The sequence below is a fragment of the Branchiostoma lanceolatum genome, chromosome 17 (genome assembly GCF_035083965.1).
Source record: "Branchiostoma lanceolatum isolate klBraLanc5 chromosome 17, klBraLanc5.hap2, whole genome shotgun sequence".
NCBI classification, from domain to species: domain Eukaryota; kingdom Metazoa; phylum Chordata; class Leptocardii; order Amphioxiformes; family Branchiostomatidae; genus Branchiostoma; species Branchiostoma lanceolatum.
In genome coordinates, this window is record NC_089738.1 from 12134990 (window position 1) to 12158989 (window position 24000).

The following is a 24000-nucleotide window of genomic DNA, read 5'->3' on the forward strand; positions in this document are numbered from 1 at the left end:
TAGCAGCTGAATCTGCGTGGGGCAGGTAGCTTAGCTTGTTGTAACCAACATCAGAATATATTTTCCGCAGACCCAGGCGGTGGTATAGACTGAGATGGCAGATATTTACGAGACTTGGGGATCTGACATACAGATCCGAGTCATAGATCCGGATCAGAACGTAGATCCGATGGGAGGGGTTTACGACCAGGCTTGGGAATGTACGTGTAACGTCCAGATCCAAGCCCGGGATCCAGATCAGAGAATGGATCCGATGGCAGATGTTTATGAGCAGGCTTGCGATTGGGGATCTGACAACCAGATCCAAGCTCCGGATCCAGATCAGAATATGGATCCGGTGGAAGATGTTTACGAGCTGGCTTGCGATTGGCGATCTGACATCAAGATCAAAGTGCCGTATCCAGATCAAAATATGGATCCAGTGGTAGGTGTTTACGAGCCGGCTTGGGGATCTGACATCCAGATCGAAGCCCCAGATCCATATCAGGATACAGATCCTATGGAAGAGCCGTTTTACGAGCAGTCTCGCAATTCGGGATCTGGAATCCAGATCAAAGTGCCGTATCCAGATCAAAATCTGGATCCGGTGGCAGATGTTTACGAGCAGGCTTGGGGATCCAACATCCAGATCCAAGCCCCTGATCCAGATCAGAATATAGATCCGCGCCTTTGGATCCCACTGAGGGAACGTCGTGGTCGGGAAGGCTTCGAGACAACCGGGCGTGGCGAAAACGTGCGCGGTCGGTCTCCCAGGGACGACAGCCCGGCGTTGGTGCTTGAAGACATGCCTGGCGGGCGGGATGGAGGAACGAGCGACGCACCTGATGACCCAGGACCGGCCGGACCCGACACTGCGCCAGGGGGAGCTCAACCCGTCGAGGTGCTCAACCCGTTATACGCCTCTGATCTCCCTCCAGGTACCCACTTTGAAATTGTGTACCGCTCTCCCTTATTCACTCACTCACTCACTCACTCACTCAATCTTTTTACTAATTCTTCTTCTCATAATCCATATTTTCATATGGTTATATTATCATGGTGCATTAAATTTTGTTTCTGTCAGCTTTTTCCAGCAGAGTCCCAAAGCACTGCAAAATGAAAAGTTTTTGTTCAGAATTGATGTTAAAAGCAATTATTGGTGACCCTGTTTTAATGAGTGTGTTGATCATGTGTTAGCATAGAAGTTTACATGAATTTGAGCAAGTACACCTTTTTTTGCATCGTATATTTAGTACATTTGGTTTATAACTTTCTGATATGCATGTGACTTGAAGGTTCAAAATTCAGTGCTAACTTCAAAATGATTAATGTATTGCCGTGATATTGACAAATATTTTGGATCCATTTGTTTTGTCTGTAATATATATAGTTTGTTTTTCATATTGTCGGTAGTTGTTCAAGTTGCTTTTGATTAGCAAATGTATCAAAAGGTGTACAAGAAAGCCCCAGCACAGTGCCATATGATTATTCAAAGCTGTTGATATCTATAAATGTATAGTGTGTTTTAATCCTGCGTCTACAGCATAATAAACATGCATGCAATAAGGAAATCTCCAACATTTAGGGGTTTAGTTCTTTTTTGTGGCTAATATACAATTATTCGTAAATTTCACGCTATCGGTAGCAATGTGTTTCAGAGGAAAGGATTGACCGACAACATAATCTAAAATTCAAACAACGATTTCAATTTAGCACTTCCCTATATATAATATTATGATTCAATGTACACCAGAAATGCATTTTAAAAATCAAATATTTATGCTCCCAATATTTTTCACTCGTCTGTAGGCAATATCCGAAACAACGCCATCTGCGTTGATGGGTTGTCACTCTGTCGCCTGGTATGCATCGCCATGACAACCATCGGCATAGCAACGCTGATGACATCAGTGCCTTTCGCTATGATGGATACGGGCATCCCGGATAATGCAGAGGTATGAGTTATTATTTTTCCATTATTCATATTAGTATGCAGCATTGTGTCACAGTAAATATATCATTTTTTAATCTTCTGGCTTCTGCACAATCATGTTATGACTTTTTATTTTCGGCAAGATGGTTGTGTTTTCAGGTGTGTGTTAGTCTGTCTGTCTGTGATCAGCATTACTTGAGAAGTCGTGGATGGATCTTTAAATTACTAGTTACTGTAGTAGGTCACAGTTGAAAAAATGAGGAAACAATTAGATTATGGGCTCCCCTACTGGCTTTTCATCGTACTGTAGCAGGTCTTTGATATCTCATGTTCTAGACATGCTATGGTCATGATTATTAATGGTAGATATATAGCTCTTGAACTCATGAATAACTTCAGTGACATGGGCCCCCTAGCAGCTTTTTGAAACTGATGTGGGGTGGACAGATCATTAAAACTTTTGGTATGAAAATAGTGATGATTGACATAATTAGATGAAAAGTATGCAAATTAGGAGTTAGTTTTTGTATTCTCTGTGAGTAAATTTTATAAATCTGCTGCTTTCCATGATGCCTTCAAACTTGACATTACATGTATGAAAAAGAGAGGAACATCTGATTCAATAGAAATCAGTCATGCAAGTCTTCATTTGAATCATGAATGAGAAATAGCATAATGCTGGGAATACTTTCGGTATGAGGAAGTTAACTAAACGTCAACGACTTTATACATAGAGAAGCAATTTGCATGATTATTGAGAAAATAATACTGTAACTGTTACAATAGCCTTCTTTGCTGACATGAGACTTTCATACTTTGCACAACTTTTATTATTTGGGTGTTAATTTGGGTAAAGAGGATTATTAAGTGATGAAAATTATGCAAACGAGTACCATATTTGCATAATCAACTATGTCTGACTCAGTAAAGGTCAACATCCATTTGGGGAAGGTATGAGGTCGCAGAACACTTGTATGTAGGAGTGACCTTTTATCCTAAATGGTCTTTCATTGATTACAAGATAATCTATTTATTATTCAACAATTGTGTGATACCACCTATGGCAGCCTGTATAACAATGCTTGTAGTATATAAACTGAATGTATGTAGTATATGAGAATATATAACCCCCATAAACATTAATCCACTGGGTTACATAAATCTGCCACTTTGAAAAACAGTGGGTTTAAGAGATGCAGCACCCCCCAGGTATGCACAGTTGATAAACAATGCATGTAGGAGTGTATTATACTGGGGGATGTTTGATTTTGGACGTATCTTTTCAGGGTGGCAGAATTATGAACCCTGGTGGAATTATAGCTTTAATAGTTGATGTTACTTGTAACATAATTACAGTGTTTGGGGGAATTTCTAGATGCACTTTTGAGGTCCCCTGCTGGCGCCGAATGGCAGCCGCCAGACCCTTGCGACAGTTTCATAAAGTGCAAGTGTGCAAATATGACTATCATGTGTATTATTGTGTATTTATGATTGTAAACCCTGCATCAATTCAGCATTGGCTGCCATTGCAAGGGTAATTTCGGACCAATAAACCATTTATTATTGTTAGTATTATTATTATTATTAAACCACTCATACCGTCCATGTGATTGACATTTCTAATTATTGTAATCCCACCAAGGCAGCGACGATCGTGCGCACTCCAGGACACCAGCCTGGCTGGCAAACCTCCCAACCTGTGATGAAGAACAACATGGCGGCAGCCCCACCTGTGACTGCGGTGAGTTAAGACAGGATTTTTCCCACTTCAAATTACACAAGTTTACATTTTGTATTTATGCAGTGCCACAAACCTCCTGCCACAGAACCACTCTGTTCTTACATTTCCATGATTACAAATAAGCGCGTAATTGTGTATAGTGACCTTCAACAAGATGGTTATTTTTCAGTAGTGTTTGTGTCTGCGTGTGTGTCTATTTGTGTCAACATGATCACCCAAGAAGGCCTAGATGGATTTTTTGGACCCCCTAGCGACATGTTATGATACTGCAGGAGAAATTCATGATTAATGAAAACAATCTATAACTACAATTTGTGATAAAAAAATGCTAGTTTACAATCCTTTGACTTCATACTTAACGTGGAGGAGATGGTAAAGTTTATGCAAATGAGGAATTTATTTGCATGATCATTGAGAAACATTTATATGTCAGTTGTAAATGTTAACAATAACATCATTTGGGAAAGGTAATTTGAGGTCATGAAACTTGGTCTAGTTGTGTATTATGTAGCTATAGCATTTGTTAACTTTTAGTGACATGTACTTTAATAGCCCATTAATGGGCAACTATGTACAATATTATGGAGGGGGGAGGGAAGCCATTAGAGATGTCCCTGTAGCTCAATGGCCGGCAGCCTCACAGTTGAGCTCCTGGCTCCAATCTGTTGCTAACTTGCTTGCTGAGTCCATGTTTGACTGTATTACAGGCAAACCCCCTGCCTGGCCGCGAGAAAGACAAGCCAACCCCAGTGAACGGCCCCGTTCCTATGAAGACCGCAACTGGTGAAGGTATGTTAAAGATTTGTGAGTCCATTTGTGGCTGTAATGGTTTTAACACACTTTATGCTAAGTCTTACTCTGTCACCTGAATTCTGTAGCATGACAAAGATCCTTTGCAATGGTTAGTATTAGTTTTTGGCGACGCCTCAGGCATTTACGTTCACCCCTGGGGTTCATCCTAACAGATTCCTTTATATTGAACTATCTGACGAGTGCACATGTATAGACTGTGGATCTGTAGTCTAAGGAGATTGACATTACAGTGGTTTGAAATATGAAGTCTGAAATGGAGATTTTGGCATGAAAGCTGCATCTTCCCACAATGACATCATGTTCATCCTCTCTTTCTCTCCTTCTCCATATACAAGTGTGTGTATGTGAATTTGTGTTTGTATGTATTTGTGTGTCCTTACTCTTAATATCATTTTCACAATCTTTTAGAAAAACAAACAGTTACAGTCTGCTGCAGTATTGTCACAGTGTTTCTTTTGTATTTATCTAGAGTTTGTTTTGTACCTAGCTTTTTGTGATTTTCTTTTGGTAACGTAGAAAAGGTTGATGGAGGCACCAGACGCGAGGTTGTGAAGATCCGTACGTATGGATCAGAGCCGCGCGAGTCCAGCCCCCGCGGCGTTGATGTGTCAATCGACAACGAGATCTACATCACCGACAGCATCAAGCGGCTGGTGCAGGTGTACAACATGCGTGGTGTTCACCTGCGCCAGTACCCGATGGTCCTGCCAGGGGGCGCAACGATGAAGCCTTGGGATGTGTCGGTCAACCCAGACGGCCACCTGTGGGTCGTGGGGTCGGATAACAGCCACGATGAGCACGTCGTGCAGTACGCAAGAAACGGCCGCCTGACATCCAGCTTTGGCATCGGCAACAGCCTGTACATCAACGGCATCGCGACTGATCCCCGGAACAACCGTGTCATTGTCACCTGCTCTGACGGCTACAAGGGGCGCCTGGAGATCTACCATCCCAACGGGTACCTCCTGATGAGCCTCGGACCGGAGGAGAGGATGTCAGCGCCGCTCTACGTCGCTGTCAACGATGAAGGAACCATCCTGGCGTCCGACACCCGCTCCTACAACGTCTTCGCCTACGCCGAAACCGGGCAGTTCCTGTTCAAGTTTGGCGGGTACCAAGCCGGAGAGGGCTCCATGTATCGTCCCAAGGGCCTCTGCGTGACCGCGTACGGCGACATCGTCGTGGCCGACCAGGGAAACCAGCGCCTGGTGGTGTTCACAAGCCGCGGCGAGTACCTCCGCGAGATCCCGACCGGGATGCGCTCCATGCAGGGGGTCGCTGCTGGTCCCGGGGGGCAGCTGGTGGTGGTCGACCCCGACGAGCGGGTCGTCACCATCTTCCCCGGCTACTGATCGGAAGAGTTTGGCAGTTTCCGTCAGTCCGAGTGTCACGCCTCTTGCGTACTACGCATGGCCACATCCCCACCAGTAGAACTGAAGTCGCTGTGCATGCTGAATGTTTTTGAGGGTGTGGTTACTTCTTTTCTTTAGATCAGCTCTTTTCCTTTTGAGTGAGTTGTTTCATTTTTACTTTATGAGTGTTCATGTGAAAGAGAGAGTGAGACTAGAGCGAGATAGAGAAAGAATGAGCAATAATATTTAATGTATGTGTGTCAGGATGAGTGCATGTGTGTGTGTATTTGTACATGTGTGTGAGCATCGTCATATGAGAGTTTGTGTGTGTTTGTGTGTGTGTGAGTGAGTGAGAGGGCAAGAGTGAACCACATGCCCTTTTTATAACTTTAGCAATATTGTATGTAGATCTCATTCTTTAAAACCATATTAGTGACTTAAGCTATTTGCCTTCCTGTAGACCCAAGAAATTGTCATTGATAACAGTCATTGTTGCTGGGTCTTGCATTGCATAACTATGCTTGAAGTGTTGTCTTTATTCTTAATGATTTGTTCATTTAGTACAACAAACAGCAGGTCTAATTTGCTTCATCATTCATGTACATTGTGTAAGTAAAAGTAAACTATTTGCTTAAGGGCAGAACCCACTGCAAGCAATAAACATGTATCGCAGCATCTACAAATTATATAATTGTTTTATTGAAACACGCCGTTTGATGTATTACTTAATATACATAGCCAAAAATACCAAGTTGTAACCTCCTTGATATAAGAAAGAAATCCTCAAGGACGAGTTTGAAAATCTTGCTGTCAATAGAAAGAAAATTGAGTCAACATTACGTTTGTGTGATTTCATTATTTCTGTCAGCTATCTTATGCAGTTTGTAAGTTTTGTTTTCAGAACTGCGCATGCATGCTTGCAAATACACATATACACACACAGCGCACATGCACACATGCACACACATATTACCTGACTCTTATACATGCATATACTGCATGGCTCTTTTTACTTATGACTCTTTTTTGCACCATGGATGAGTTTTAACACACTTCTAACCATTTTTCCAAACCAATAGATGCTCATAATCTCGAACACAGTGTGTGTGCCGAGGGCAGTCACGATGCTGAGCCAGTCAAACTCAAACATTTTACCCGAGAGGATCATGGGAAGGGTGTAGTACCAGTAGAGGGGAATGGTGGCGATTCTGCACAGGAAGAAGACGACCACGAAACAGACGCCATTAATGAGATAGGCCTGTGACGTTTTTTGTCCGAGTTCGAGGAGGGCGACCCTGGAATTTCAGAAAACACAGTAAATAATTGCGTTACATTTCCATCATTAGGTTTTAGATGCGTAGTACTGAATTTGTGTCTGTGAAAATAAGTTGAATAATACACAAGTCAATATGGCGGCGCAATATGCCGGTGCCCTTTGCCACTGGCGAAACCAATACAGGCTTTTGCTATCACTAAACTTGTAATAAGACAAGACACACCTGATGCTTTGGAAGGGATTGGACAGCTCCATCATGATTCCCAGGTTCATCTGCCAGGGCAAGAGCCCTACAAACTGAATAATACAGAAGGAGGTCAACAAGAATAAAGTAAAAGTGCCGCATCATAGCCTCTAGTAGGATATTTGCAGTCACGTGACTATGAGGTTAAGTGATATTCTCCATGTTGGGTGGTTAAGGTCAGCAGGTCACAGTATTCATCCATAACCCCTGGGGGCTCCTTGAAGCGGGTACATAAAGTAGTACTGTATTTAATGAAGAAAATGCTTAAATACTGGGTAAAAAGGACATTTAGTTAGTACTTTAGTTAGTAAAATTTAAAGTCTTATGTGAGAGACATCCAAGTGTAAACTGTGCTGTAAGCTGTATGCATATGTCGGCATGGGGACCGTGTGATTTGGATTGTGACGTTTTTCATACGGTCAATATGGCTGTTCAAACAGCCTATTTACATGTATGGTCTAGCTAAATTCATTTTTGCAGGTATTTTTTCATGAAATTTCTCACCACTGCCTGGGATCCGGTTATCAGGCTCACCAGGTGATGAATGAGTAGGTCCACTCCGAACACCTGCTGTTGAAGCGACAGCACCAGTTCTGAAAAGATGAATGCGTACTTAAGTTCTCCTTTTGTTGTTTTATTTATATTGGTCAAAGTCTTTCCGCACCAGACGGTGCATAGGGCAGCGCCCATCTCCATTTCAGTAGCCCTTGGGCCACACAACTTTGTGCAATCACTACAGCAGGGGGCTAGTCCACCAGTAGTGGTGTGTGTTTAACTACCATACTCTTTCCCAAATGCCGCCTCAGTGCTAAGCAGAGAAAACAGTATGTACCATTTTTAAAGTCTTTGGTATGACTCGGCCGGGGTTCGAACTCACGACCCAATGCAAGGTAAACACTCTACCCAGTAGGTCATTCCCTATTCCCAAAATCATATTAAACCTACATCTCAGTTGAGGAGGATTTCCATCAAAGAACATTCCAATGGACTATTCCGCTACGCCATTGCACCGGTTTTTCTAGGCCATTGCCCCGGTTAGACTAGGCATTTGTCCCGGTTACTGTTTCTTGAAAACGTCACGTGTCCACACCTCATACTCTACAAACTAATCAAGAGGAAAGGTAGTAGTTTCGATCATACAAACCAGCCAATATTCTTCCGAGCCATATTCCTCCCAGCTGGCGAACGATTGAGTTTGGTCTGCAAAGAAGAAAAATAATACTTATTGTGGTACTTTTGTCTATAGTTTTTCGATATGTTTTTCGTCATATATTTTTGAAATTTATAACAAGCCTGTGTTAGTCGAGTGGGCCGCTAGGAGCGCGGTTTTTGTGAGGCTACTTGATAATCTGAGTGTGCATATTAGTTGGTTGCCACACTTACTCGTATCTGTGAGGTGAGACGTCAGACCTGAAGAGTAAGATGTACAAGGACAGGGCGTTCTCAACCACTGTAACTAGTATGGACGCAGGACTGAGGCAAAAACAGAAGTTACAAATTTCAAAACATATAGAAAACATGTAACAACGCACACTTTCTCCCTATACGTGAATGCACAACGAAATGCTTTGTTAGTTAGATATATCAAAGATGAAGGCAACTAATTTGTAAACAGTTTTTATTTAGACCATGCAGACTTGTTTCTTCATGTCTCAGGGACCTTGAACGTTGACACATATTACCCACAATCGGGCCACAACTCATCTCGCTGCACATTCGCAGTTTAATCCTTGAATCGGCTTGTGTATTTCTTGAAGGCGAAAATCCTTCCTAGTCTTAACCCAGAATAACCTGCTACACGTTTATATCATTTTACATTTCATATTCACTCAGGGCTTAGAATGAGAAGTGACCACAATGTTGTAAGTAAAGAACTATTTCCAATGCAAATCATTATGCAATATTAGTGATTTGTTTGTGGCTTGCAAATATGACGTACTGTACGTCTCTCCTAGACAGAGAAAGGAAGATATGTTTGAAATACGATTCTTGCTACAAATTCAGTCTTTGCCGCGTACTTGGTTTGCAAATATGACGTACATCTCTAAATATCTATACTAGACAGAGAAAGAAAGATATGTCTGACATGATTCTTACTACAAATGCAGTCTCTGCTGCGTGCCTGGTTTTGCCGCCCTGTAAGACTGGAACTGCCGCATCACCAGCGGGGAGAACACTTTGGAGAGAAACAGTTCAGCCAGGAAAGTCACTAGAACGATGACATAAGGCAACATGTCCGCAGGCAAGGTCATCCTTGATCTTGTTCTTCTCAGCGTCTAAGCGCAAAACACAGCAGGTCACCAGTACTAGCAGTAGTGAAAGATTTCACAAAAGAAAAATACAACGTTGAGAGACCAAATACCTCCACCACTATGGAATAGTAGTCTCCAACCGAAGTCAGATGCTCATTTTTACACCAGGGTGGGGTGAGGAAAGTCGTGAAAAGTGCCTTTCCCAAGGACACAACGGCTAATAATCCACGAAAAATCCGTGACCTCGATCTCGTGCCCGCTACTATGTCAGCCACTATACGTGTAAAACACATACCATGCATATCTTGATTCCTAGCACTGCCTGATTGTGGGCCCCGGAGAAAATTTACTCTCTCTACAGCTATGGCAAGATATACACATACACATTGACCATAGGTAAATAGGAGACATTTTGCTGATGTTACTTACCAAGGACCAGATCTTATTCTTCAGACACTACTCAAAAATGCATTTCTGCACGTAGAGAGATTCAAACTAAAAACAGTAATTACGTTGACTTACCGCGGTACCAGTCGACTTTGGGAGAATGAATGAATGAAAATGTAAACTTCACAACTATGTGGTCCTACCGCAGGACAAGCTTGCAATGGCGCCGGTGTATACCGTTCATGGGGTGTTAAACGATGTTTCCCAGACACGGTGTTCTAACTGAAACTCGTTTTCGGGCATAAATAAATGAACTTGCAACCTTTAACCTATTCAAACATCTTAAACCAGTTGGACAGGTATCACAACTGGGGTAAAATGAGGACAAGTTGTGATAAGAATCTATAGCACAATGATGAATTGGTATACATGTACATGTAGAGTGGACTCGCCGAACATTTTTTTCAGCCAGTCTACAGCTTAAATACTTGACAATTTTTAGACTGGTGATTTCCGTAGAGAGTTAGGTAACAGTTATTGGCCGTTTTGAATAGTGGCTCGTACCGTGTCAATCAATCCTCAGACGCCGGCGTCACACAGCAGGAATATAGCTCGCCCGACGAATCTGCGTAGCCTTTGGATTGCAACGTTAAGGCCCTGTCACTCTTGTGCGTAAATTCAAGTGCGTATGCGTTGCACATGAACATTTGTCTTTTGGTTTAGGTAGAGTTTCCAGGGAGGAAGTTGTTTTCTACTTTGACCTACCGTTGTGCAGCCTAGTTATCGAACCAAAGACATGACTTCTTTGGCTGCAAACTTAACCTGAAACAAAAAGTTGTTAATACGCAACTCATGCGGACTTGCATATACGCACAAGTGTGACAGGGCCTTTAGTAGTAGATGTTCGTCAGATGACACAGGGTCACGGCGTACGCTTTACAGCTGAAGATACCCACCACTGAGACCACACACACAAAAAACAGATTTGCAGTGATTGCTCCCATATGCGACATTTTTGCAATTGTGAAGTTGTTTGAATTTTTAAAAATATGCAGTTTCGGGCAACAAATTGACGCCGATTGGCACCGGTTTGTCCCACTCTAGCAATTAGGCACAGCCGAGTGAAATACCCTCTTTAGCCTATACCCATTATTGGACATACTATGGTTCAAAATCTGTTAATCTACGCGGCCTGATGGCCGTAATTTTACCCTCTGGCAAATCATTCCCCCAATATGTATGTATTTGGCCAATTTCTGCAGTTTTTCAGAAGAAAAAGGAGTCGCTATGATTGCCACATCCAACTGCTTAGCCCATCTGCTCAGTTTTGTTCTTACTCATCTAAACAGTTATCTTACATACAGCCGGAGGAGATATACAGAACTTTATTGCGCGACCATTGTAGCAGGTACAAAGTATGGCAACAACAGTAAACATAGAACAAGACATGAGTATGGAATAAAACCATTCACTACATCAAAATGACTATCTTAGGTTTTACATGATTCAAGTTTTCTAATTTTGAGTATCATTATTTTTTCTAATAACAAAACAATCTTTTATATATTTGCCTATTTTAACACTGTATGAGCTGTTGCATCTAAATATATAGTCAAATCTATCTGTGGCATTGAGTGTCTTAAAATCTGAAGTACTTGAATTGAGAAAGGTGAATAACTCAACTCGTAGGGCATCATATTTAGAGCATTCCATAATAAAGTGAAACTCATCTTCAATTCGATTAGGACAGAATGGGCAAAACCTTTGGTCGGGAGCTACATTAAAGTATCTACCTGTTTCTATATTCAATCTATGGCTACTAATTCTTAACTGTGTTATCGCTTTACGGATTTCAACACTATTCACATCATAAAGATATTTTTCTTGTACATAATGATTTTTGGATTTGTGAAGAAGGGACAATTTTGAATTATTGCTTACACAACTAAACCACTCTTGTATATGTGCATCCTGTAGTCTGCAGTTGAGTTGATGTTCAATATAGTCTACTTTATTTATAACATTTAGGATATATACGATTTGATATCTTTTACCCGGAGCCCCACTGTGAAACCGGTCACCCCCGCTGAGTTTTGCCACACCGGTTAAACGTTAAATATTCATCCAAATGAATCCATAGTAACGTTTTTCATCTCAAACCTCTTCAACGTGTAATGACGTGACTACACAGCAGTATGTCTATTTTACAGAACTAAGATCAAGACATTACCCAAGACAAGCCCAGGCCAATAAGGCTAACGATCGTCGCTTTTAGTTCGGCGGGAAGAACTGTTGACCAGCCGGCATCGGACGGAGAGGTACCGGTCGCACTGTTAGTGTCGCCTACGAGTCTGTTTCCGGTCACGATCTCAGCCATCGTTTACTTACGCACCAAAACTTTCCAAACGTCCAACGATGGTTTAAAATACGCATCTAGTATATACTGTTTACCATCCCGTTATAACAGCTTTCGTTCCCGTGTTACACAATGTGTTTTATAATTATCGACATCGTTTGATGGGAAGTCCATTGAGAACCAATGCAACAGTTCAAAAAGAATAGTCACGAAAAAAATCCACCCTTCCAAACCGTAAATCTGATAAAGTCCACTGCTTTTTAGTGATAACTCAATCCCCCTTCACCCCACAGCAGTCTTTTTTCTGTCACCGCAAATCATAATCCAATTTTTCTTCGCTTACAAAATAGGTTCAATGACCTTATGAAAGAACGGTCGTCCATTGACCCAAATTATGCAGTTCGTCCATCCGTTCGTTTCTTTGTTCCTTCAAACCCTTGAAGTAGCTAGTAGTAGCGCATAGGGCAACAAGGTACCTTGCTGTTTCAATAGCAGGGTATCTTTTTATCAGGGAGGGGTTACTCTACTAGCTCTTGGCTAGTTAGAGGAGGTGCTCAAGGCACCTCCTCGAACACTTTACACCCATGTTACGTCCCTTCCGAAAGATGGGTGCATCCCCAACCGAGCTGCCATTCCCAGGTTTGAAAATGAAAAAAGAAAGCCTTCTTATATTCGCGATGGCCTTATGTTCAACGTAGACCCACGAAAAAGATTACACACCCTCATCGTATATCAAACTGATACTTTAGTTACCCATTACCATCCTCCCTATTGCCACCTTTATGTACACTCACCAGTACCACACGTATACACACTAGTATGATGATCTAGGCATTCATTTCACCGGCCGATTAGACTGTATCTCCCAATATTTATGGTTTGAATCGGTGTGTGCTTTGGGGGAGACACTTGTAATAGTCACACTTGGTTGAAATTTGTTCCTCGGATAGGACGTTAAATGGAGGTCCCATGTTTGAGGAGAGCCATAGATCGAGCACGTTAAAGATCCCACCACACTTATCGATCGAAAAGAGTAGCGGTCCTTCCCATTGTGAGTTGTAAATAATCATACAGTTCAATGGCCGCACCTGGGACAAGTGTGGTATTGAGGTCACCTTGACGCCAATAATGGCAGCCTCCAGACCGCTGCGATTCAGCCCCATCGGGTAGTAGTCGACCAACCCAACAACGCCCCCCTCAGTGCTGTGTGACATCATCCCGTCAGGTAATAACTCACAGCCCAGCTGCTACGCTGGGAACTGGGGCTCATGCAAATAAACACGGTTTGAATCTTGTTTTTCTTCCACTTCACCCAGCCTATTGGCCTTTATTCTATTTGGGACGATTGTTCCTTCATAGGTCGAAGTTTTTAGATAAAGGACTATTCTATCTAGTCATTGCAATTGTATAATGACACAAGAAAAAAGTGGCATAAAATTACAAGAGGACAAATAATTTTATTTTTGAAAATGACATAAAATGTCATTGAGTTAGTGACAAGACAGTTTACTCTTTTAACGACAGTGCTAAGAAAGGATGGTTCAAAATACGTTGTCCTCTCAGATTGTCTATAGCAGATAATCTCGGGTCGTCACCAGGTTTACACAGATCACGATACACACTATACATGTAGCTACATAAATTGGCTTATCATATAAATCAAAACGCCGTTGTATCATTCTCACTTGATAACAAGAGTCATTGAATCACTGCACATAACGAGTGCTGTCATAAAAAATTAAATTCGGCCGTCTCTAGCTAAATGGAAGCTTTGGCTTTAGAGGGCAATACACAATAATTACAATACTTATGATATGCATTTAAACGCTGTGCTACTTTTATAATTTCATATCAAGAGCCATCAAATCAGTGACGTTACACAAAACGAGTGTTGTCAGAAATTAAATTCGGCCATTCCTAAACGACGCTTTGGCCAAATAAGGTGATATCTCTTTGATATTAGACACCGTAAATAACAGCGCGCGAGTGCGCACTCAAAGATACTGACAAGTGATTGCCCTGTCCTTAGTGCTGAAGTAGAGGTTAACAAACCCAGTCTGTTACAACACTCATTTGCAGATTTGATGGCTCTACGCTGCGTTCCTTTCCGGTGTCGAGCCAAATTTCTGCTCCGCCAGATTTTTACTCAGTGGAGTAGTGCGCGTGTGTAGGGTTGTGGTTAGGGGTGGGGCGAGGGTTAGGGCCATAGCGCGACCCCTCCTCCCAAAATCGGACTTCTGGTTGAAAATAACCACGCCCAAGAAGTGTGACGCATTTCCCTCTCGTCCGGTATACTAGTGAAAACCCCCAAGCAGTGTTGGGGCAAGTATTTGGCAGGGGCAGAAATTTGACACAGGAAGGAACGGAAGACGCTACATCCTTGTATACTGGATATTAGATAAAAGCCTTTGCTTTGAAATTATAGCGCTGAGAGAAAATGTATGTACACACTTTGCCTTAGAAGCTGACAAAGTTCGGATATATTTCTGCTTCAGGCCACGCCACAATGAATTAGTGCTGCTGATGTCTCTAATATTCAAATGATATTGGTCGATAATTGAATAAAGATAACGGGGAAAACAACATCTTATATAAATCCTAGTTACTCGGCGACAGATTGGACTGATATGAATGATATCACTGGTTAAAGGAACTCACATCTGGAATGATTCTGAATCTAAAAACAGATTCACCTGCCTAGTAGCAAATCTCAGTACTTGGGTAGCATTATATCTCAGTCCATAGAAATTTACGATTCACTAAAAACATAACAGAATTCATCATCACGAGACATTCAGTATGGCTGTATGCACAGTCTGACCATTTAAGCAAATAAACGGGACGCAAACACAAACAGGCATATCTTTAACAAAGTAGGAACTGTGCTTCGTGGGTTGTAGTACTTCTACCAAGAAGATCAGAAATAGAAAAGTAATTTAGATATCACAAAGAATATCATAATCGCAACACAGTGGATTATTGATAGATGTGTGATGACCAATGTAGTAACTGCAACAAAAAGTATGAATGGGGGTGGACCTGGACGTGTGAAAAGAACAGGATAACTGAGTTATTAATGTCGGTAATACACATATCTACATATGTACAAATGACGGGGGCAGCTAAATGCAGCAAAGCCTGTTCCAGCCTAGCTTTGAACTGGGACATGGACTCCGCCTCTGCCACACTATAGGCTCAAGTTTATTCCACTCTTTGATTGTGCAAGCGAAAAACGAGAGTCTGTGATAGATGTGTTTTGCAGGATTTTGAACATGGGACGGCAGTCTGGTCACTTTATTGCGTTTCGAAAGTGTCTGCCATCCCGGGACTCTGAGCGTTGCTTTACAGAGGCCGTGCGTTTGTAGCTGTTGCACGCGTGCCTGGCTGCTTTTAGCTGCACAGCCTCCACTAGTGCTGCGTACCGGCACTGTGTACCGGTACTGTACCGTAAAAATTTATTAGGTACAGGTCCAAAATACTATATCATGAAGTACCGGTACTGTACCGATATAAATTTACACCAAGTATGTGCTTATTTTGTCCCTGAGCTCATGCGACACCAAACGTGACCAAAGTGATACCTTGGAACAGTGTAACTAACATGCAACAGATCATTCAGGCAGGCTGGGACTTTTGACAGCAAGGCCAAGGGAGTTTGGCGGTAGGAAACCTAGTTATGTTCTTTGAATAAAGATACTGCCGTCGAAATTGAAAACAGCTTATTTATGTTTCTGTCATTATTGAAGAAGTTCAGAAGAACTCATGTTAATTTTTCAAATTGTTCAGGTGCAGGTACAGGTCCGGACCTGTACCAGTACCTGTACCTGATGTTACGTTTAGGTACGCAGCACTAGCCTCCACCCCACTCACATGATTTGACTAGCGCCGTGTATGCATGTTCATTCGCCTCCACACTGGCAATCTGCAAATTTCGTCGCAGCATTCTTAGATTCTATTGGTCTTGGTTGTGATGTTGTTTGCGGTGCTAGGTTATATTAATTCATAGTCTTGATAAATGTATCTTACATATCAATTCATAGTTGTGTTCAGATACCAGACTCTGTTCAGTCACTCACTGACGAAGACAGCGGATGCTGTCTGAAACGTCTGACCGTTTACAAAACTTAATGACTTGCTTGAGTATCTCATTTCATGGCTGTCTAACCTTCATCGACGTAACTAGAAAATTTGTTTTGGTCAAACCCAGATAACCCAGAAAGTGCAGGACTCTGCATAGTTGAATAGTAAACTAGCAAGGTGACTCAAAGTCCTGTGCATTGTCAAGATCGCGTGTTCCAAGCTCTTTCAAGAGGATGTCTTCCGGGGCGTGTGTTGTACAGGCGCCTGTTCCTTTGTCGTTGGAAATGTTGATAGAAGAGACTTGTGGGGACAGCAATGTGACGTCCACTCTGCTGGGGCGAGTGGCCTCTTCCAGACACTGCAGGACGTACGTACGCCCGGACACGACCAGCCGTTTGGCCTGGTCGCGGAACGCCCGGTTCAACCCGCTGTAGATGAAGACATTGAGGATCCCGTGACAACCATGCAGCCAGTACACCGCGAACTCCACGTCAGGGTGGGTCGTGTACTTCAGCATCTGCTGACAAATAGCCAGGACGCTGTACGGCACCCATGTCAGGAAGAAAGTAAGCGTGATGGCTGCAGTTGTCTTGGCCCCTTGCAGCTTGTCTTCCGTAGCGTGTGGGTTGTAGTGGTAGATGTTATTCAGGTGACGCCGGGCGACTGCGTACACTTTACAGTGAAGGATGCCCACCAACAGGACCATCCCTGTGGCGAAGGCAATGCCAACAGCCAGCGGAGCCACGCCGCCGAAGTCGAAGGTACAGTGCGCAGCGCTAGGTAAGAAATGATATCTGCAAGAAAAATTGGAGAAATAAGAAAAGGCAAGTGCACTAAGGTCCTGTAAGGAAGGTCGAGATTTCTATGCATGTCCAGAATCCGTCTCCGATTTCCATGATAATGTTGGACTTGTTTTGTCTATGTCTCAGGGACCTGGATCGTTGACCTTGCGCATGCGCATTTAGAATCGTGAACCTCCTTGTACAACAAACTTGATATTGTCGGTGAAACTTAAACCAGTAAACTCCTATATTGTATTGTAACTTTTCACGTAGTCGTATAAAAGAATATCATCTAAAACCATATCATTTCCTCTCCTCATCGCAAATGTGTGGGGTCATATCATACAAATTTTAGTTGAGCCAGTTGATACCAATTTACTGCTGCCCTGTTAGATATCATTTCAGTACAGTTACTCCTCGGTGAGGTGACGCCAGTTTCCAAGATACATGCCAATGGATCATCATAACATATCAAAATAGTCCATATTTCTATGGGAAAATATGCTACACTGTCGGTTGTAATGTAATTAGTACCCTGAAGGGGACTCAAATGCCTCAAAAGACAGAAGTATGAACTGTTCTTTAATTTGAAAGAAACTTCCAGAGATTTCCTGAAGGCAGAACGTATCTGCCAGAACTTCAATTCAATTCGCTGTTCAAATTAGTGTATGTCCTCGGGTAACTTTCTTTTCCATCGGCATCGCTGTTTGTTCGTTCATTCAGTATATGAATCGCCCACTCACCTGATGGTACGCTGATAGTGCAGCGTGCAATTGCATTCGTCAGAGACAAAACAGAAAGCTGTACATGTTCTGTAAAATCTCACCTTTTATGATCAAAGATGTTGATTGAGAAGCTCATGACAGGCAGTATCCAAGCCGCGGCAATCATAGAGGTGCACAGCTTTGGTCCTACGATACTCTGATACCTTTTTATGTTAAGGAAAATACACAAGCGTTGAATGACATAGCCCAAGGGGCGTTAAGAATGTATAATTTCAAACGCAGACACTATAAAGGTAGCACTCGATGTAAGTACATCTTCATGACAATTAGTACGAATGGTCTTTTCTACATGGTTTTTTAACGTCCTCGTTTTTCAGAGAAAGCTTTCAAGTTATAATCAAGTGAATATTTCATAAGGCCCTAAAATGCTGTTCTAGAAATGGCAGGACATTTTTACAGTCACGGTTTGAATAACTTGTCGTTATGAATATATGGATGCGACATATACCGGGTAAATTACTGACATTAGAACCTAAATGCTGAATCAAGCACTAGCGATGTAACCTAGAATTAAGAGGAAATGCAAGGCCGAGAAAAAATGTTGTGTTTCCGGTTGCGAAGGTGCGAATGAAAAAAAATCATAAATGTAAATTCATTATTACATTTAAGTTGTCAGGAAGGATACACAAAATTTAACACACAGCGTATGGTATACCGAAATATAGGTTCTTCATTTTTGTTCTTTCAAAACTTCTTATTTGACTTTGCAACTGACTTTCCATTCTACGACATTTTCCAAAACATTTATTTTGCAATTTACAGCATGCGTTCTCTCATTTTGCAGCTGTTTCTTTTCACGATTTACAGTATGCCCGAAAACTTTTTTGTGTGGAAACGGACGAAAATTGATGCGCGCGTAGGGCATGTAATCAAATCAGCATGGCCTTATCAGAGAAAACAACATTAATTTCCCAGGCCCAACGGATGTAAAGACTTAGAGATCTTACTTCAAAGCGTGGACGATGAGGATGTACCGGTTGATGGCGAGACCGACAAGGGAAAATGTAGAGGCCATTGTAGAGACACAAGAGAAGAATGTCGTCAGCTGCAGCATTGAAAAGGAAAAAGAAAAGATAGAGCTGCTTAAAGAAGCCGCCCAAACTCAAAACTCGAAAAGAAAACTCTTATTGCACAGCACTCGAGCCTGTAGTGATTTGAACCAAGACCCTTTAGATTCTAAGTCAACACATTGAACAACCATAACCACAAGACCGCCTCGGCACACTGACAACGATGCTGTGGTCAATATCAAATCATTAGCCGTGTCTAACATGCATATGTGGCTGTTAATGACCAGGAAACGTTGATTACACTCATATCTATACGCGTGGCGTCGGATGGTCAAATTACAACGAGCCTCTCTTCCCCTCTTTGCCTACATATCTCACAAGCAACGCCCTTATGTGTGTGACGTTTAGCGCCCAAAATTAAAAATATTTTCTGGGATAAGATATTAAGATGAATAACGTGTATACAGCCCTTTTTTTGCATACAGTATTTGGATCTTTATTTAGTATTTCTAGTGTTTGTGACCAAATGTTTGTGACGATAAAGCACGTCGACTCAAAACAAATGGACACTCACGCCTATATATATGGAAATGAAAACATATCAACCCACACAACGTATTGATCACCAAGCCGTAGTCACTTACGCTGTACGAATTTACAAATCCTGACCAAGAGTCCTTTGAAATGAGCCCAGGTTTGGCCTCATAGCAGATGGCAGATACTTTAGAAGTAACCCTAATACCAGCGTTATGGTTCCCGTTTACCTTTAAACACTAATCTCGAGAAAAAAGCACGGTATCTGAAAACGGTTTTCAGTTTACAAATTCGACCAAGAGACCTTAAAAATGAGTTCATGTTTGGCCTCTTAGCAGATACGTTATACCATAACCCAAATCCTAACCTTTCAAGCGTGTGGCATTTCGGGCCCAAATTTGAAAATGTTATCTAGAACAAAACATTAAGTTACGTTTATGTAGGTTTAGACATCCAGGTTATAAGATGCACCAAATGTTGACTTTGGGCTGACTGTTTTAAAATGTTATCCAGTTGCTTGAGTAATTGTCATTTGGCGTAAAACAGTAAGTTAAATGACATGTACAACCATTTCGCATACAGTAGTTGGATCATTATTTAGTATATCTTGTTTTTGTGACCAAGCATGTACGAATAACGAATATCTAATGTTACATGTTTTTTACGATTAATCACGTCGACTAAAAGCAAATGGACACCCACGCCTATATGAAAATGAAAACATATCAACCCATACAACGTATTGACATTCACCTAAGTCGTACGATTCTCGTACAACCAGCCTATCAGACCCAATCGACAATCCTTTCCGTCACGAGAGAACTGAACTTTGTACGACGTATCCCCGACTGTCCCAAGAATATCCTTAATTTGTTGTGTCAAACATATCGTACGACGTCCAAATTACTTAGTGTGGACACCTACCATACAGAGGGTATCGCCGTACGTCCAGTGTCCGGTCCATGCCGGCCGTACGCTGAAGGGCATGACCAGGAGACCCGGCAACATGTCGGCACACGCCAGGGAGACGGTCAGGTACCCCGTGTAGTTTCTCAGCGACGGCGACCTTAAGATTACCACGACAACGAAGATGTTACCCAAGACAAGCCACAGATCGATAAGACCGACGAACGTCGCCTTTAGTTCGGCGGGGAGAAGATGTTGCCATTCGGCCGCGGACACCGAAGTCGTCCCGTTGGGATCGTCTGCAAGTTCGGATCCGTTCATCCTTGCAACGAAAGCTGCTCCGGTGTCCGATAAATGAAGACGCGGAGATTGAACCAACCTTCCAGAAAATATGCCCAAGTACTACTGGTCCACCTTGAAACATACAAGAAGTCTTGGAATTGCTTTTTAGGGTGCCAAGTCTGGATGGATGGCAAATTCTCCTAAGTCGCGTCATACGTACCTTGAAGCAACTGGGCAATAGGCTCTTTGATGAGAATTAGCCTGCGTCATAGGTTACACGATGAAGTTAGTCATAGCAACAAGCTTAAGTGCCTCGTCGTGTGAGCATGTGGCGAAACAATTTATTCCCCCAGTAACCGCCCTCAGTAAGTTTTAAAATTTTAAAAGTTCAAGTAAGTTCATGTTATCTTTCATTCTTCAATGTCCTGTCCACGGTTTGATGTTACTGATGTGCTAATAGTCAGAACGTACCCCAAAATAGACATTTTAGTAAAAAATTGCCCAAAACGCAAAAAATTGCATTGTTTCTGACCCATTATTCACACAACATATTATGAAGTGCTATAAGTTACATGTCTTTGCCAGCTTGTAGCATTTTAGAGTAAAGTATGATGGTACAGAAGCGAAAAATGTAGCTATTTTCAGGGAAAATTGTTTTCCTAGCAACCGTTGCTAAGAAACATGCTTTTCGAATTGGCTCAACCCTTAAAAGTACTAAGTACATACTCAGGGTTCACCATACCAAGTTTCATGCTTTTACCACAATTTGAACAATTTTAGCTATATTTTGCACCAATCGCCTAGACTAGTAGCGCATGGCCAAGATGAAATTTTCTCAATGTTTTCCACCGTCGCTTCCTTTTACGTGAAAGGTTGATAACATCTTTCATGTCCTCGAGTGCCGCCTTTACAGCTTCCTAATACCTTAAGATTGGATTCAAAAAAGGTTGCTTGTGAAATCTACTTACCCAAGGATGAAGATACTATGGCAATTTGTTTTTTTTATTTCCTGTTGCCTCGGAGGTACATTTACACACAAAGCTTTAGATCTTCATGTTTCCAAAATTTGATTATATCGTCTTCATTTCAAGAGAAGCCCTCAAAAGGACAAGCAACCAAATCTAAGTTTTGTATTGTTTGATAGGTTATATCATGAGAAGCTGAAATATTAATTTTTCTAATCTTTATTGAATATCAAACTTCTGATCTTTATTGAATATCAAATACATGTAGTCATCTTTGAGTAAGGCTTTGAATATTCTTAATCTCAAAGTTACAGGTATGGTGTACCGGTACACAGCCCTAACCAATACAAGGCGGCAAGGTGGTCTTGAGGTTAGGGTTGATGACTTAGAATCTAAAGATTCTGTGTTCGAATCCCAGCAGACCCCAATGTTGTGCTCTTGAGAAACGAACCTTTTTCCTCAGTTGAAAAAAAACTATTTCCTCACTCGATTCAGGTGAAAATGAGTACCTAGCTCTGGCTAGGGACGTCCTCGTGGATCTATAAAATGAATGATAGATAGATAGGTAGAGCCTAACAAAACGTGTAGGAGACCATCCCTCTCTGTGCTGGACACGATACAGTCCCATCACCAGTCCTTGTCGTTCAGATCCGTCCCTTCTATCACCTCCCCGGCTCTGACGCCAACTCATCGGGGTCCATCGTCACATGGTCCCACAAGGCACCCGCCTACGTCACCTCATCCTCATCCACAAACATCTGTAAAAGATAGAACCAACGTAAAGAGGATCCAACACACTTACTTAGTAGAGTTACATGGTGTGCTTGGCCAAAATGGGAACATGATAGGCTCGTATACCAATGGTCATCGTGGCACGGTGGCCTTGTGGCAAGGCCAGGGTTGTTGACTCTGAGCCTGTAGGTACTCGGTTTGAATCCCTAGCAGGCCCCAATGTTGTGCCCTTGGGAATGTATTCGACATCTATTTCCTCACTAGACTCAGGTGTAAATGAGTGTCTAGATTCGGATAGGGGCGTCCCTCGGGTAGGACGTTAAAGGGAGGTCCCGTGTATGAGAAGAACCACACCTCGAGCACAATAAAGAACCCAATACACTTTAATATCGAAAAGAGTAGGGCTTCATCCGGGTGTGAGCATGCGCAGTGACGGTTAACGGCCGCCATTGGGGACAACGCAGACGGACGGAGATGGTATTTGGATGATATTGATAATGATAATGTTTTTCTTTCTGTTCCGAGACTAAATCGTTTTGATCAAGTCAAGGTCTGGCAGGTGCGCATTCTTTAACCTAGGGCAAGTTTGTCACTGATTAATGATAATGACTGGAAACACGGAAAAACAAAACGCCGCAGTCAGCTGTGTTCCTGCATTTGGGCGAGAGATGTTGCAGGAACACAGCTGACGGCGGGATTTTGCTTTCCGTGTTTAGTGCCCTAATTGAAAGAATGTACACCTGCCACAATAGTTAGAGGTATACGCCATCATTCTTACTGAACAGCGCCCAGCAACGAGGACACATGTGTGGAAAACATGTCCAAGGTGAAGGCCACTGGCTTGTGTTAACAGTGCTCGTCTTGACTATCGTCTCGATTTGCATAACAACGCGCAGGCGAATTCTATAACATCTCAGGGGCCTTCACCTTTGACTTATTAAACACGATTCCTGTTGCCTCGCATGCGTACTCGGAAGTGTGAAAGAGCTTATTTGAGGATGTTACAAGCTTTTATTTGTTTCGTTTTGGGAGAAGTGATTCGCATATGTAACATGTTACTCAGATGGATTTAGACTCATTATAATAACATGGCATTTAGAAACTTTATTTTGCCAGCTTTAATTGTACAGGTTTAGGGAATAATTAAAAAAGAAGAGATACGTTTACATTTTGGAATGACAAACCCCACTCAATTTTTGTGTTTACAAGAAACTCACTCGACTGTCGATAATGAAAAACAATGGTTGGCAGAGTAGGAAGGTCAGATTGTGTTCAGCCATGGAAAAAGTAACAGCTGCGGTGTGCTTATTATATTTAACTAGAAGGCCCATTATCGACCTTGACCTTCCTTTCTGTAAACCCTACCCATCCACTAAATATCGTGCAGAACCATCGACAGCTTCTCGAGTTATGTTGTCCACATACAAATACACATGCACTCAAAGCCCGCTGCAGTACCGACGGAAAATGCCAGGGAAACCATTTTTGAACTTGACCTCCGTTCCTACTACATCTACACACCTACAAAAAATCATGAAGATCCATCAACGTTTCCGTCACTTTTTTTGCCTACATACAAACACACAAAAAT

The 24000-nt window shown here is 42.2% G+C and overlaps 3 protein-coding genes across 4 annotated transcripts; 1 reads left to right on the forward strand and 2 right to left on the reverse strand.

Moving 5' to 3' along the window:
* The first annotated feature begins 56 nt into the window (after positions 1-56).
* On the forward strand, positions 57-6657 carry LOC136422776 (uncharacterized). The gene is made up of 5 exons (XM_066410647.1): positions 57-917; positions 1789-1934; positions 3555-3653; positions 4361-4442; positions 4983-6657. Exons 1-5 carry the CDS (start codon positions 95-97, stop codon positions 5816-5818), a joined length of 1986 nt encoding a protein of 661 aa, XP_066266744.1. The 5' UTR covers positions 57-94; the 3' UTR covers positions 5819-6657.
* A 49-nt stretch (positions 6658-6706) lies between these two features.
* On the reverse strand, positions 6707-10450 carry LOC136422778 (TLC domain-containing protein 4-B-like). Of its 2 annotated transcripts, XM_066410652.1 has the most exons (7): positions 10113-10450; positions 9436-9614; positions 8722-8811; positions 8483-8538; positions 7843-7931; positions 7318-7391; positions 6707-7113 (listed from the first exon to the last, which is right to left on the reverse strand). In XM_066410652.1, exons 2-7 carry the CDS (start codon positions 9588-9590, stop codon positions 6828-6830), a joined length of 750 nt encoding a protein of 249 aa, XP_066266749.1. In that variant the 5' UTR covers positions 9591-9614; positions 10113-10450; the 3' UTR covers positions 6707-6827. The 2 variants fall into 2 exon arrangements, with proteins under 2 accessions (XP_066266749.1, XP_066266748.1); XM_066410651.1 differs by having other exon boundaries at positions 9436-10450.
* Positions 10451-16582: 6132 nt separating this feature from the next.
* Positions 16583-20751, reverse strand: LOC136422431 (trace amine-associated receptor 9-like). Its single transcript, XM_066410203.1, has 4 exons — positions 20449-20751; positions 18928-19025; positions 18022-18123; positions 16583-17207 (listed from the first exon to the last, which is right to left on the reverse strand). Exons 1-4 carry the CDS (start codon positions 20749-20751, stop codon positions 16583-16585), a joined length of 1128 nt encoding a protein of 375 aa, XP_066266300.1.
* Positions 20752-24000: the final 3249 nt, after the last annotated feature.

Coding starts and splice junctions, on each gene's coding strand:
- LOC136422776 (XM_066410647.1), top strand. CDS start 95: ATGGCAGATATTTACGAGACTTGGGGATCTGACATACAGATCCGAGTC. Junction 918..1,788: donor CGCCTCTGATCTCCCTCCAG/GTACCCACTTTG, acceptor ACTCGTCTGTAG/GCAATATCCGAAACAACGCC. Junction 4,443..4,982: donor GAAGACCGCAACTGGTGAAG/GTATGTTAAAGA, acceptor TTGGTAACGTAG/AAAAGGTTGATGGAGGCACC.
- LOC136422778 (XM_066410652.1), bottom strand. CDS start 9,590: ATGACCTTGCCTGCGGACATGTTGCCTTATGTCATCGTTCTAGTGACT. Junction 7,392..7,842: donor TAACCGGATCCCAGGCAGTG/GTGAGAAATTTC, acceptor TGTATTATTCAG/TTTGTAGGGCTCTTGCCCTG. Junction 7,114..7,317: donor AATCCCTTCCAAAGCATCAG/GTGTGTCTTGTC, acceptor CTGAAATTCCAG/GGTCGCCCTCCTCGAACTCG.
- LOC136422431 (XM_066410203.1), bottom strand. CDS start 20,751: ATGAACGGATCCGAACTTGCAGACGATCCCAACGGGACGACTTCGGTG. Junction 19,026..20,448: donor ACGGCGATACCCTCTGTATG/GTAGGTGTCCAC, acceptor TCAATGCTGCAG/CTGACGACATTCTTCTCTTG. Junction 17,208..18,021: donor AACATCTTTGATCATAAAAG/GTGAGATTTTAC, acceptor TTTTTCTTGCAG/ATATCATTTCTTACCTAGCG.